The 14,944-nt window shown below is 43.5% G+C and overlaps 1 protein-coding gene across 1 annotated transcript in view; it reads left to right on the forward strand.

Annotated features, from left to right (window-relative positions):
• LOC140250457 (calpain-13-like) overlaps positions 1–14,944 on the forward strand; it is a 48,411-nt gene that overhangs the window by 16,365 nt on the left and 17,102 nt on the right. Inside the window, exons 2-9 of the mRNA XM_072333179.1 lie at positions 2,775–3,023; positions 6,348–6,423; positions 7,226–7,344; positions 9,815–9,948; positions 11,543–11,717; positions 12,687–12,755; positions 13,720–13,805; positions 14,392–14,466. Coding sequence (XP_072189280.1) covers positions 2,775–3,023; positions 6,348–6,423; positions 7,226–7,344; positions 9,815–9,948; positions 11,543–11,717; positions 12,687–12,755; positions 13,720–13,805; positions 14,392–14,466 — 983 coding nt within the window. The remainder of the gene's footprint in view (positions 1–2,774; positions 3,024–6,347; positions 6,424–7,225; positions 7,345–9,814; positions 9,949–11,542; positions 11,718–12,686; positions 12,756–13,719; positions 13,806–14,391; positions 14,467–14,944) is intronic.

A 14,944-nucleotide genomic window follows, 5' to 3' on the forward strand; every position in this document is an offset into this window, starting at 1 on the left:
AACACTTGTGTCGTATTGTTTGGTTCTGGCCTTGAACTTGAATTCAACCTGGTTGTTTGCTAAGGGCAGGGCAAAAGCTTCCCTATAAAGGAGCACTGGGATAACAGCAGCCCATCTGTCGCTCTCTTAGATTTGGCTGAAGGGTTCCACTGCAGGCATTGCAGGTAAAAACATCACTTTGCTATTTTACTTAATATGAGATAAAGCAGGTGAAATGCAAGGAGTGGTGCTGGAAAAGCACCACAGTAACATTGAGAGGGATTCGTCTTGGGGAGACAGGATAAATTAGAATCCCTGTCCTTAATGTTGCATGGAGGGAAAGGGGGAAAAAAATAAAAAGAATTTGCCATTCTACAAAATGCCTAACAGTAAAACAGCAAGTTGTCAGAACTAATCGGATCAGGTGGGAACAGAGATCCTCGGAGGAGGAGGACTCTATAGTTACTGTGTGCTGCTGCTAAATGAGGCAGAAAAAAGGTAACTGGAAGTGTCCTTATGCTATGTAGGAAAATAAATAGCCAGAAAGAAGTTGGAGCAGAAGGTTGTATCAGATACTACAGGGAAAGCAATCTATAGGAGGGCTGTCAAAGCGCCTAGCTTTGGGCTTAAATTTTTTGGGGGGAGGTGGGGTGGTGCTTATGCTTTTTGTACACTGTATGCTGCCTGTCTGTCAGAGGGTTTGGGACACCCAAGCTCAGGTCTCTGCTCTTCCTGTTCAGTTGGCTGTCACTGAGGGCAGACTGCTGAGAACCGGCATGCTTTCAGTTGTTTTTTCTCTGAGTGCAAGGAGAGCTAATGAACCCCCACCTTCCTTCGTTATAAGGCCATTTTGGAACTGATCCCTTGCAGTTTTTAACAGTATTTCAAATACGCAAGAGACGGGGTTTACAGGAAAAGAGAGCTTGCTTTGCTGTAGCATGTATTGAATACTGTGCATGAGATTAAATTACACATTGACGTTTGAAGTGCTTGAGAGGGAAGAAGAGACGAAGGGAAGGTGGCCTTTTGGCACTTCTGGGATTCTTTGTAGTTCTTGATGCAAATACAGCAGTCTTAAAGTACAGACACCGAGCTGAACCAGCATGTATCAGAAATGCTCTGAAAAAAGTGGATGGAGAAGAGAAGGTGGATAGCTCAGTGATGAAGCTAATTGCTTATTTCCACTTCCTACTCAGTGAAAACTATCAGAAGCCACTGAAGGAAATAATATGTGTACTCTGACATAAATCTTTGTGCAAAGTGTAATTAGCTGTCAGTAGCATTTGCCACCGCTGAGTACCTGATTGTAACAGTGGCTTGACATTTTTTGTGAATGAATGCAGGAGAGTGATGAGACGGACCCTTTGCTGGTGGTTTTTAAGGTGCTTAATGCAGAAAAGAGTGGGTGCTTGGGGTTCCCGGGTTAGTTTCCTCCCTCCGTGTGTCTCATGACATGGAGCAGTCCAAGGGCCAAGCACTGCTTTGTGGCTTTGTCCCTTTGTAGCATTTCTGCCTCAGAGTTCATTAATGTAAAGCTCTCCCCAACCCGGCAGACAACATTCTGCTTTAAAAACTGATGTGATCTCTGCCGTTGCTGTTGCACCTGTGGGAGCCAAGTGAAAAGCATGTATGGCCAGGGCTGCTCTGAAAGGGATGACTGATAGGGAGCACGGTGCAAGCTGGGGAGCACTGACCTCATCAGAGATAGAGCTTGTGTCCCTGTGCACACACACACCCAGATACAGCGCTAACAAAGTGATTCTTGGAAGGCCAGAAGCAGTTAAATGTATTATTTTCTTCAATCTGGTTGCCAAATTATTCCGGATATGTTAAGCAACGTAATTAAACACACACAGACATACGCTAAAAGCTCGTGTTCTTTGTCAGAAGAGAGGGAACGCGTGTCAGCTCCAGCCTTCAAGCTCTGTTAGTTTTAATTTGAGTTTTGGAATTAGTAATCAGTTTTGCTGGAACACTGTTGCAAGAAATAGATCTTTGCATGCATGGGGCTTGGGCACAGTTTCAAATGAGTATTTGTTAAGAAGAAGCCATTCCCTTGTCATGTTATGGTACATTACATGAGATTTATTTCCATTGTATTAAAAACTGCAAGCCCAAGGGGAATGTTCTCTCGTCTTGTTGGCCAAGGGTAATTTCTGAATTCCATGATTTTTTTCTTTTTTCTTTTTTAGTGGGGCTTTTGATTAAGATAATGGAACACAAAACCTCCTTGTTTTTCTGTGCTGTAGTTACAAAACCAGATGGCCAAGGGACTTGAAGCACCAGGATGTGTGGCGGCACTAAGTGTGGAGCAAGGTGCCTGGTTCATACCTACATTGGGACTGTTTTGGGCTCAAGAAATCCAAGGCTTAGCTCTTATTGGAGCCTTCTGCACCCACTGTACAGCACCATCAGCACACCAGATCCAGAAGTCTATTTGCTTGATAGGAAAGAGCCCATTTACCTACTAAAAGAAATATTTAAAGCAATGGCATCCAGTGACTTGAAACTGAAACTCAACAGCAGGCTAGATATTAGAACAGAAGAGTTAATTAAAGGAGGAGGATGCCTCGCCCAGGGCATGTGGTAGATTTTCCAGTGCTAACTGTTAAGTCTGGCTGGTATAGAATTTCACCATGTACATGAAATGTCCACTTCTCCTATGTGTATTGCACATTGCCTTTTGAACTGTATAAATTAAAGCATTAAAAAAAGAGGGGTTCAAAAGTGCTTCAGGGCACTACTTCAGACTGGATAGCTAATTAGCTAATGGTTGTGTCTCTCTTCCTTCACAGGAAAGGGGCAAAATGTTCAACCTCAGCTCAACTCTAAGGTCGGAGCAAGGTATGCAATCAGTAGGGACATCAGGAGGCCTCCAGAACCTGAGGAAATTTAATAATCAGGACTTTGAGCACCTACGATCCCTGTGTCTGAGCCAAGGCCTGTTGTTTGAGGATGACACCTTCCCTGCTCACCCCAGCTCCATCGGTCCCAGCCTGCTCCCAAAGGATGAGCTGCTGCAAATAAAGTGGAAGAGGCCAACGGTGAGTTTTGTGACCCACGGTGTTTTGTATTACTGCTGGTGGATATGGGTGCTGATGCCTTCATCTTGGGGAAAAGAGGTCTGTGCTAAGCAGGAAAACAGAGCCCAAGGAAAGCACTGGGAATACAACACTGAAAAAAGGCATCCTTGTTGTGGGACATGTAGAAGGAAGTTGACCTATTGACAGCATCTTCTGTATGTCTAGTGTGTGAACTGCCCTTTGTGTAGACCCGGGCAGCAAGGAGTGGGATGCTGTAAACATCTGAGCAAGAAGGAAGGCTTGCAAGCAACCCATGGAGGGGACCATACAGTCTACGCATGCCCTGATTGCTTGGGTGGGAGCTGAACAACTCTTTGTTGAGGTTCTTCTGTCTTCTCCAGGCCCTTCTCCTTCTCCTGGGGCTCACCAGCTGCCCATTTCAGGCTCCTGGTCTTGCCTCTCTTTCAAAAACCTTTCTCAGTTTAAACTGCACTTATCTAAGTAGTGGTATGAAATCAGTTGAGATTTTCTTGTCTACATACTTAACACGTGTAGATTCTGACATTTGAGTATGACAAGCTCATGTGGCTCTGCCCATAGTCACAGCTTTGCAGGTGTTACAAAGCCAGAAGATCTCAGTATCTCTCTCAGTAACAGTGACATCCAGCTCTGTGGATTAGCAGTTGTGATATTAATACTGTCGCTGTGTATGTTTCTGTCTGTGAACCTTATTAGAACTAGTGCTCCCATTTGATTATGGCCTCAAGTTGCGCCAGGGCAAGTTTAGGTTGGATGTTAGGAAACACTTCTTTACAGAAAGGGTAGTTAAGTACTGGAATAGGCTCCCCAGGGAGGTGGTTGAATCGCCATCCCTGGATGTGTTTAAGAGCCGTTTGGATGTGGTGCCAGGGATATGATTTAGCAGAGGATTTTTAGAGTTAGGCTGCGGTTGGACCTGATGATCTTCAAGGTCTTTTCCAACCTGGGTAATTCTATGATTCTATGATCTGCTTCTGGACGACTCTCAAATTCTAGTGGAGATCTCTCATTTCTCTAGTCTAAGGCACTGATTCAGCAGTACCTCTTTGAAAGTTCCCTGTTCAGCTAAAATAATAATAATTCTGGAAATGCATCTGTAACAAAAATGGCATTTGGGGCCTATTACTTTCTTAGCTTCCATCTTCTGAGTCATGTAGGATTTTGTTACTTAAGTAGCAGATAGCTCTGATGCAGCAGTTGAGCAACAACACACTGACTATTTTACCTTGTACACTGTTGAGAAAATGGTCAATTATGTTCAGACCTTGAAATCTTCGTATGTGGGGGTAATGCATAAAGCAGGAAGAAAACAGGCTGATTTTCATACAGCAGGAGTCAGTGGCAACAGTCAGTACTAAATTGTTTTGACCTGAAAAGTGAGCTGATTTGGGATGGGAGTTCCTGGAGTATCTAAAAGGTACTGGGAAAAACAGTAAAATTTCAGACAATCCTTATCTTATGGGACTCACTTCTTATTTAAATCATAGAAGTTTCATTATTTGATATAGTCATTTTGCAGAAGTGCTTTCTCACATTTGACCTCTCCTCCTCTTTGCCCTTTGCAAAGTGGGTGCAGATATATCAGGAACAGGATGCTTATCCTAGTTCTACGCTTGGGTGATCACTTTGGGTGATGCTTTGTTTATTGGCACTTTATCTCTGGGAATTCCCAGTGATTTCCCGGAAATAGTATCAACATTAAAGAAATCTGAAGGCAGAAACTGAATAAACAGAACTGAGCCCTTAAAATAAGTGTTTTGGAATTAGAATCTTTGCACACAGCTAAGCTGAGCTGCAGTTCCTGCTGCATCAGTCTTGGTCTATCTGTAGCCAGAGGCGAGAAACAGACAACTTCTATTCAGACAGTAAAGCAGATGGTAGCTTGGAGTTAACCTAAAAGCTTAGCTATAATGGCATGGGCGAGGAATGCAGGAACACCTATCAAATAATAGGAAATAAAAACTGAGAAAACAAATGTAACATGGTCATGTAAGCTGCCTTAAGCAAACTATGGAAACGTGCGGTTTCCTTATATCCTGTTCAGTATTTCCCCCTTCTAAGTCTTGAAGTTCATCCCATATTTACCTCCTTTGTTTGCAGTTGCCGTTGTGTTTTAGTGCTGAACCACACAAAGGAGTTGCAGGTGCAATCTAAATGGGTTTCTGCCTCTGGTGATGGTTGTTCTCCAGCAGGGCTTTCCTCTCACGCCGGTGGGCTCTCATCTGTGCAGCCTGAGCACCTCTATCACTGTTGTGACAGAGAGCTGGGGCAGTTTTTTGAAGGCACTGAGGTATTTGCGCTGAAAAGATGCGAATGGGAACTGAGTTATCCCGCTGCGAAGCAGGAAAATGAGTTCTGGTGGTGCGAGCAAACCCCTTAAGATCAGCCTGTTTTTCACATCTAACTGTTGATAAAGCCTTCAGCCAACAAAGTCCTTTGGCCCCCGATGGATGGAAGATATATGGATGTATGCAGGAGGATTGTTAGGAGGAGCAATGGAGCTTGATTTTCACCACCCTGTCAGACAGCATTGCATCGGGCAGACCTTTGGTCCGAGACAGCACTTCTCATTCCATGTTCTGCCTTCCTCTGTTAGTCTGACCGGTTCATTTCTGTGCTGGCTATTCTGTGGAGGTTTCCTGTGGATTTAGGTGTGCAACATCAGTGTATGCCTGACTCGTCCTCAGCACAGAGCTGGGGAATTCCCTCAGCATGGGGAACAGTGGTAGCAGCTTTGCCTCTTAATCCAAAGCAACGCTGTGACAGGCACAGCAGTGATGCTGAATTAATATTTGTCTAGCTGAGAGGAGAGTTTAGCTTCCAAACAACGCCGATCTTTTTATTATTCTTCACTTCCACGACACTAATAAGCCCAAAATAAAAATATCTTCTTCAGAGTTAAAGTTACAGCAGCAGCTCAAGCTGGGTGTTTCTGAGGAAGGACTCCAAGCAAAGAAATCCCTAAGCGATTTTGCCCTTCCACTCTACATTCCCAAACCCTCACCTGGCAATCCAGTAGCACCATTAGCTGGAAGTCTTTCTGCTCTGGATTGGTTCCATTTGTTGTCTGTAGGTGAGCAGTTTTCCAGGGGAAAATGCTACAAAGTCTTCTAATAGTTTTTTGTGAAACACATTAAGCTTTGTAGAAACATTATCCAAATGCCTTTTGATAGCTGACAGCCACGGGGAATTCACCACCTCAATGGGAATCCAATTCCATGAAAACCATATGATTTGGAAGCTGGGCACAGAACCCTCTGAAAGGTGTTTGTAGCATCACTTCTCTTGGCATTTTCTTTCTTTCAGGAGCTTCTGAGACTATCAAACCCCTGTTTGATATTGGATGGAGTTAGCAGATTTGATATTATTCAAGGAGAAATAGGTAAGGTTATTCTTGTTTTGGAAAAGATTGACAGGGAGCAATAACCTGTGCTTGCTTTGTCATGTTCTGAGTTCTTGGTGGAAAGGCATGAATCATGGTAGCTGCAAGTCTGCCTGCGATTTATTGGAGATACTTAACAGGACTCCCAAATGCAGCAGCTCTAATCCCTGCTACTTTAATACGCATGCCACCCACCCTCTATATATAAGGGCAAGGTATAAATACGAGCAGGTAGAGACTTTGAAAACAAGGGTCAAATACAGTTATTGGTAAGCAGGTACAGCTCTGATATGTATTTCATCCTAACATCTCCATCTGGTCTCTATTACTGTTTCATGTCTTTTTTCTTTTCCTATGGTACTTCTGTCCATGTCCTGCAATACAAATACATACAAATATGCATCTGCATCTCATATCAGTTCCATCTTTTCCTCCCAGCTCATAACAATCTTTGTCTTTGAGAGCAGCAACCATACTGTAAGAGTTGTCTTCCTGTTTCTCATTGGAAGGTCTGAAGGTTTTCTATACCACTTTCTAAACTGCAGATCTCAACGTGACCACAAAAAGATAAGTATGAAAGTAGTCAAGGATGGCTAAGTGGTATCAGGGCTCCCATGGGGCATTGCTGGTGAATGCCAATATGCATTTCAATGTTTTTGAAGGACGGAAGGAAGACACAAGAATGCTGGCTTCTTTTAATAAGCTGCTTTTTAGATGTCTAAGTCTATTCTTCTAAGGAGGTAGTCACTGTCCACAACAGTGAATAACGTACTGAATGTACTGGATTCTTCCCTTCCTCGAGGTGACTGCTGGATGCTGGCTGCCCTGGGCGCCCTGACGATGCAGAAGCGATTTTTGGAAAATGTTTTACCAAAGGACCAAGGATTCCAGAGTGATTATGCTGGGATTTTCCATTTTCGGGTAAGTCATCTGCTGTATTTGTACTGCTCAGGCTTGGCTGGTTGGATTATTTATGGATCCGAACATCTCGACATCCTTGAGTGCTTTGGTTCTGAGAACCAACTAAGAACTCTGCAGTAAATGCCAAATTTTCTAATGGCTCCTCCTTCTCCAGGTGCTGCAATCAAACTCCAGGGAATTTGAAGCCCTTTTCTGAAAGTTATGACTTGTACCCAACTCCAGAGATACAGATACCTGTTGTTTGGATGGATCCGTGTACACAGTCTAGATGTCACTCTGGTTTCGGCTTTGATTTGGACAGTTTGTTGTGACTGTCAGTGCACTTATGGCTTTTACCTACTTGGACTCATTTTCTGTTTTCCAGTGTGCTTCAACTTTCCCTATTAGCTGGGTAGAATTTACTTGAAATTGCAAATCCTGTGAGACAGGTCGGAGGAATGGATTCAGAGAGTGGAGCAAAGTTCTGTAGTAAATCTCACTTCCTACCAACTCTGAATATCCTCTGAATCTCTCAGGTGTGAGGCAGGGAGATGTGAGTGACTGTCAGGCCCTGCTTGCTTGCATCTGAGTCAAACAAATATCTTAGGGGATTAGAAGCATTTGCCATACCATTAAGCTCTGAAAGCTAAATGGGAGGTAGAGAGAATCAGTATATTACTTGGTCCTTTTTTCAGAAGTCTGTTTTGTTATATACAGAGAGCTCTGGCAGTGGAACTTCTTTTACCCCTTGGAGCTCTCATGGAGTGGCACCAGGAAGATTATCTCATAGGCCGGATACATTTCTGTTCCTTTGCTCCTCTGAATACCAGATGTTTCTGCCTTGGCCCTTTTCCAGCACACAGAGGTGCACTCCATGAGGCAACCCAGCTGAAGAGATGCTAGATCACTTAATACGCATTAAAAAGATGCGAGCTAAATTTTCTCTCATGAGAGCTCTGAAAGGATTAGTTAGGAACAATCCTTAAATCTTAAGCAATATAAATACCTTACGGAATTTGAAAATGTTTTTCATGACATCTCATCTGCAAATCAATGCAACTGTTTCTGGCTTTCCTCAAGTAATAAACCCCTGAGAAAGCTATTCAGAATGGAAATGACTTCTCGGCAGTGTCTTCCAATTACTCCATCAAAGATATTTTACTGCCATCCACAGGCTAAGCCACCAGTCCCTCCGTTCAGTGAAAAATCTCAAGGCAAATCATATAAGCTCCAATTTTTATATTAGCGTAATGTTTTCCTTCCTGGACCTGGAGCACGTTGCCTCTCAGCAGTACGAAGGGTTGTTCCAGGCTTCCTCCACAGTGCTGGCTGCTCATCAGCAAGAATTAAGGGTGCTAAGCACTTCATAAGCAGTAGTTAAGATGAACAGCATTTTTGTCTAGAGAATACTTACAATGACGTTATTTCACCGTGAATATTTAAAGAGCTATGTAAACTGTGCAACTGGGATGACAGACTCTAAATAACCTCCAAAAACTTAAAGGACCTACCTGGATTCAGTTAGTCTTGTGTTTTTACAGGAATCCCTTTTTCTGCTACAGAAACTGATACCTCTGAGGCAGGGTCTGCCACGTGTGAGCAAGGAATAGCTCACCCTGGGAAAAGAAACAGAAATATTTATCAGGGACTACAAGGGCTTATGGCAGAGTGCATCAACTTAAAACGGGAATCTGACCTGATCTGGTCTTGTCCTTTTCTAACAGGACAGCTCACTTTGAGGATTTCATTGGCCAAAGCTGGTGAAATAAAATCATGGTGGATTAGATCTATTCCTGGCATACATCCACCAGAGTCCTTAGCATTACTGAAAATAAGAACTTGGCTTCTTATGACTGTGAATCACGCTAAGGTACATTAATCTGCTAATGACTCTGGAAATGGCTCCTTTAGGCCATCCCCACAGACCTCCTTTCCAGCCTCCTCCATTAAAAGGTTCCATCAGCTGGAAACATCTGCTCTGTCCACTATCTGCACCCTCCTCATCTATCAAAGAGATGGATAACGCCTCAAAACGATCTCTAGTCACTACACTGTCCCTCTCCACAACAGCACCTATCAGAGTCTGAGTTGAAATATGGAGAAAGGAAAATCTAGGAACTTGATCTTGACAGTGCTGCGTCACAGGGGAAAATCCAAGTGTGAGGCTCACTGGACTGTCTGCTCAATTGTTTATCAACTTGCTGCCCTCACTGTCACCCAATTATATTAGTGTATTTCCCATACTGACTCTTCCTTCTCACTGACTGCAGGACTGTTTGTTTCCAGATGATTTCCTCTGCCTTGGGAAATACAGTCATGTTGTAGCTTGGTCAACAAGTTAGACCACTAGCCTAAAGTAGTCTGGGAGAGAATTTGCACATATATCCATGCTTTAGATTAATTCCTGTGCTGCTTCAAGAGACAGTTGCTTGGCATGAATATGAGCTCTTAAAAGAGGCTCATTCTTTTCTTTCTTTTTCTTTTCCTTCAGTTCTGGCAATTTGGAGACTGGGTGGATGTAGTGATAGATGACCGTCTGCCTTTCCTAAATGGAAATTACCTGTCTGTACACCCTCGAACATCAAATGAATTCTGGCCATCCTTGCTGGAAAAAGCATATGCCAAGTAAGTCTGTTTTCCCACCCAGTGCTGAGTGCTTCATAGGGGTGGCTTCGGCCTCTGCTTTACAGAGATCACACAGGGAGAAATTCAGGCTCACAGCTGCGTGTGTTGTGCTGTGCTTTTGTAAGAAAATGGCTGTGTGCATGCACAGGGTCAATATAACCTGGAGATGTAGTCTCATGCTGAGGACCTAAATGTACTCTGTCCAGCTCTGGGATGTTAATATCTGAGAAGTAAAATGGAGAAGGTAATGGCTAGCTACACAAAGGGGCTCGGCTTCCCCTCATTATTTTAAGCAAACTTCTTCACTTCTGTGTTTCTTTATTTCTTCTGCTTATAACTGCAGACTGTGCAGGGATTACCTCTGTAACCACCGAGAGACCATGCAGATGTTGGGTGGAGACAATGAGATCAGAATGTTATCCTCTAGCATTTGTAATGCTGCCTGTTATTAAATACTCTGAAGAGAAATTCTCATGCTAGAGTGAAGTCTGAAGGGCTGGGTCTTGGCAGACGTGCCCTAGAACAAACTGTTGTGAAGTGCAAAATGGTAATGAGAGCTAATTATTTCAGCAAATCCGGTTGAGGATCAGCAAATGCTAAAGCAGCATCTGAGTAACTCAAGAATAGGATGCTTTTTTTTTTGCCCTGAGATATTTCAGAGTTGTCTCAGGAGCTGGTACCAGTTTGCTGCATAAGATTTTATTTACAAAGCAAAGCAAGCCTCTACTAAATTAAATTTGCAGGAGATGCTCTTTATGAGATTCCCACTTGAGAAGCTTCTCCCCGGTGCCCATGACTAATGCTTTTCATCCATGGAGGACAAGGACAATTCTTCAAAATACAGTTAGCCACAGACTTCATTTGATTACATACATTAAATACAGCGTGCATAGTGAGGTTTAACAGCATGATCTACCTCTTCTAAATACAATGTGTTCCAGGTTATTTGCTGCCTCTATAAAAAGCGCGTGATAAAGACAGAAGAACTGTGTTGACAACATTAAATTATCGCCCTATCACACCTTAGCAGAGCAATTTGGGAACAGTGCTGAAAACATTGTTTCTGTTTTACACTGGAAATACAGAGAAATAACCTCTATTTTCCAATTGCAAAAGGAATTCTGGTTGTTTTTGTGAAGAGCCGTGACAAAGTGTTACATAGGAATTAACAGCTCATCTTCATTCAGCTGAGACATCCATTCACACTAGTTGTGTTTGGCTCCATTCTGGTTCAGAAGAAAGAAACTTGATGCTTCAGGATGAGATTCAACTCGTCTCCCTGAAGTGTGTCTACTGGTACAAGATGCACCATACGTATTTCCCACAATCCATAATGACTCTAGACAGGTGCTCCAGGTCTGGATGAATACACTGGATGAAGTCCTCCTTCCTCGTTCATCCCAGAGGACGGATGTGTGTTTGGGCATTTATTTCAGTCATGTTGCCTTTTGTTACCTGACCTCATTACCTGGCCCTAACATCTCTGGCTCTCCCATTTTCGCTGCCTGTGTCTGTGTCCATTTCAGAATCCATCACTGTACACTGTTTAATAAAACCACAGCGTAAGGACTACTGATTTTGTTTCTATTTTCAGGCTGCTTGGCTCCTACCAGAACTTGCACGGGGGCTACATTTCCGATGCTTTAGTAGACTTCACCGGTGGAGTCCAAATGCAGTTCTCATTAAAGGACCCCCATCCTGATCTGGAGGACATACTGAAAGCTGCTAGCAAATCTGGCTGTCTGATGGGATGTAGCACCTCGGGCCGGGTGAGTCACAAGGCCAGAAGCACACCTTGGTTTGTTATGTTTGCATCAGGTTTACTCATTTGAGTGAAAAAAAAAAGGACATCCATAATCACTCTGTTTCATGGTCACAGCTTGCAGATGCCTGGTGAGATCTTGGCAGCAGCAAGTAAATGAGGTTATGCAATGCAGAATGTAAAGGCTTTTGGGTAGATGTAGATCATTTGAATGCAGATGTGGATAACAGTTGTGGATGGAGGCAAGATGCACAGCCCTCTCTGAGGGGCCTGCTTCCCATTTTGACCTTGGTAGAATCAATTAATCAGCTGTCTCTGAGCTGTGTGTGTCTCCTGGCTAATTCCACTGTGACTGAGTGCTATCTTCTTGCAGCAGGGCTGATTTTGGTCTTACAGCTTTGCAATTGATTCTAGCAAAGCCAAAATGTGTCTGTCTTCTGTAAGGGGATACTGTTATTATATCGTGATTTGCAGGCTACTGATATTAATGCTGGGAAGCCAGAAAAGATTTTGTGATGTATTAAGTACTTCTATTAAAAGGCTTGATGAGGGCTTATACAGCACGTCAAGGAAAACTTCAAGGCATGTTGCATTGCTTCTGTATTGCCTGGCTTGACAGGATAGAAAGTTTGGCTGTTGCAAACCAGTGAAGGACAAACCTCCCAGCTCAGGTGCATAACACTGGGCTGTAGTGAGATGCTGGGGTTCTCATCCTCCCTGCAGCACAATCTACGTCATACTGTAGTTGCACCAGCTCTGTACCATTAAAAATGTTCAGCTGTGGGAAGACTTGTACTTTTGTTATATTTACTGAGCTGCTCATGACTACAGTCGCATTTCGCTGGAGCTGGGACATCTGAGATACTGCTGAAATTAAAACTGAGTCTCTCTTTCTCCCATGCCAGTTCCGGGGGCCGATGGCCATTCTTTTGCAGTATGGTAGAGAGCTATGAGCTGTATTTTCACTCTTTTGCAGATGAGAAACACAGTATTAAGGAATGGGATTGTACAAGGTCATGCGTACACTGTCACAGGAGCTGTCAAGGTAAGACTGTGGAGTTGTTCCTGTGTAGTAGCCTTATACTGGTTGTCCACCACAGGGTTGTGGAAGGCAGCCATACTGCTGTTCCATTCAGAGTAATTGTAATTAACTCTTCACCATTAGGAGAGATTCCTGAAAGTATTCATATTTTGGGAGATAACAGAGGTTCTAGCACAAGGAGAAGAGGATATCAGAATCCTGTAATTTTTCCTGATGAGAAGGTTCTGACTGGCCCTCCCCAGGTTGGGTCTGGGAGGATCCCAAATCCTATATCTCACCTTACAGGAGTGACAAGGCATCCCGTGTGCTGCAGGGAAGTGTTCAGGAGGCTGCCCAGGCTGTTGGATCTTTGCATATGGGAAAGAGTGTGTCATGGCATTGTTTTTTTCCCCAGCACTGTGTGTGTAAGGAGAGCCAGAAGTGAAAACATACTTCTCCTTTCCACTTCTGCGATTTCATTTTCACTGTGCAGAGGTTTCTTCTGTCTTAAAACGGTGACAGCAAGAGGAAAGCAACAGAAACTCCAGGTAGTAGAAACCACAGTATTGTAGAAACAGACAGGTTTTGTTTATGATTACCTCTCCATGCTGACTGTCAACATTTGCACAATGCAGTCAAGGGGCCTCCTCTCCCAGAGTCTCTGCTAGAACATAGTCTTAGCCATGCAGAACTTGACACTAGACTTTCCCAGAGCTGTTGGAGTTGTGGCATGGCACCAAAGCTGTGTCAACTTTTTGCTATTTGCTTTCCTTGGGAAAGCAAGGACATCTCCATCATCACTCCTTTACAAGAAGCAAAAGGCGCTGTCTTAGATGCCATTAAACCAGGCTTCCATAGTACAGAAGATGCATGTATTATCACAGAATTATCACACAGAAGATCCTGTATTATCACTGAATATCATGTTTGTGAGAAGCTGTGGCTGAGAGCTGTTTTGTTTTGGGTTTTTTTCCTTCTGTCTTTACAGATACAATTCAAGAACCGCTGGGAACATATCATCAGAGTCTGGAATCCATGGGGCCATGGGGAGTGGAAGGGGCCCTGGAGTGATGGGTATGACCTCAAAACTTCCCATCTCCTAAGGCAAATCACTGTTGTATAGGCTTATTTTAAAAGTACCTCTACCTCACACCCATTATAATGAAGCAGACACAATCCAGCTGAGAGAAAACTCATGAAGCATTGCTTCCATATGTACTCATCACTAAGCCAGCTCAGGTCTACCTTTTTGTTGATGTGTGCATTTTTCCCAGTGGGTAAGCTGCATAGATTGAGTTATTGATTATGTTTATCTTGCATTCAACAGAAAGTACAATCATTGCTTAATTATAAACATGCTGCTTAGAAACAACACATCCGACTGGCTAATGTGCCTTCTGCACATTGATGTGATATCAGCACTTGGAAGCATCAGGGGCAAGGGGCAGAGGCGGGATTTCCCATCCTAGGATGGAGTCCCCTAAGCACAGCAAAGGTGCCCTATTTGCTGGTCTTGGTTATGAGAATATTAACACAGTTCTGTTCCCACATGCAGTTTCCTTACCCCTCTTGATCCCTCTCAACTTGCTGGGCTGGGTAGTGGAATAGACTGGCTGGAAAGAAACTTGTACATCTCACAGCTGTTTGTTCCTATTTGCAGCTCTCCAGAATGGGACTATGTTGAGCCTGAAATTAAGGAAGAGCTCTACAGAAAGAAAAATGATGGAGAATTCTGGTATTTCCCAATCCATTCTTTTGTCTATTAGGCTTTCACTTCGGGTTTGTTATAAAAGAAGGGTCATTGGGGCGTTTGTTTTCTGTGCTCTTAGTGATGGTTCAAAGCACTCCTTTGTTAGTTGTGAGCAAACAGCAAGTGGTTGTAATGCTATCAGAGAAAACAAGGCTTGGAGAAGTGAAACTGTCCAATACAACGCAACAAGCTGATGGGAAGAAAAAGAAGTAGTAGTAGTGGAAATCCAGCTTGGTGAGACCTAGTGATTTTGTCACTCTCTCCAAGTTACCAGCTTAAACTTCAGACTGCTCAGAGGAATAAGTAGCTGAGGTCTTAGGGCTTGTGCACCTGACTGCTCTGCAGTTGCTTGTGGCTTTTCACAGCCTCTGGTGACTCTCAGATCCAATTAGCCATGGGTTAGCCATTCTCTATACAAGCTCTTATTCCTCAGAAAGTGCATGCTTGCCCTGTGAGGCTCTGA

This window comes from Excalfactoria chinensis, chromosome 3 (assembly GCF_039878825.1).
Source record: "Excalfactoria chinensis isolate bCotChi1 chromosome 3, bCotChi1.hap2, whole genome shotgun sequence".
Classification (NCBI taxonomy): domain Eukaryota; kingdom Metazoa; phylum Chordata; class Aves; order Galliformes; family Phasianidae; genus Excalfactoria; species Excalfactoria chinensis.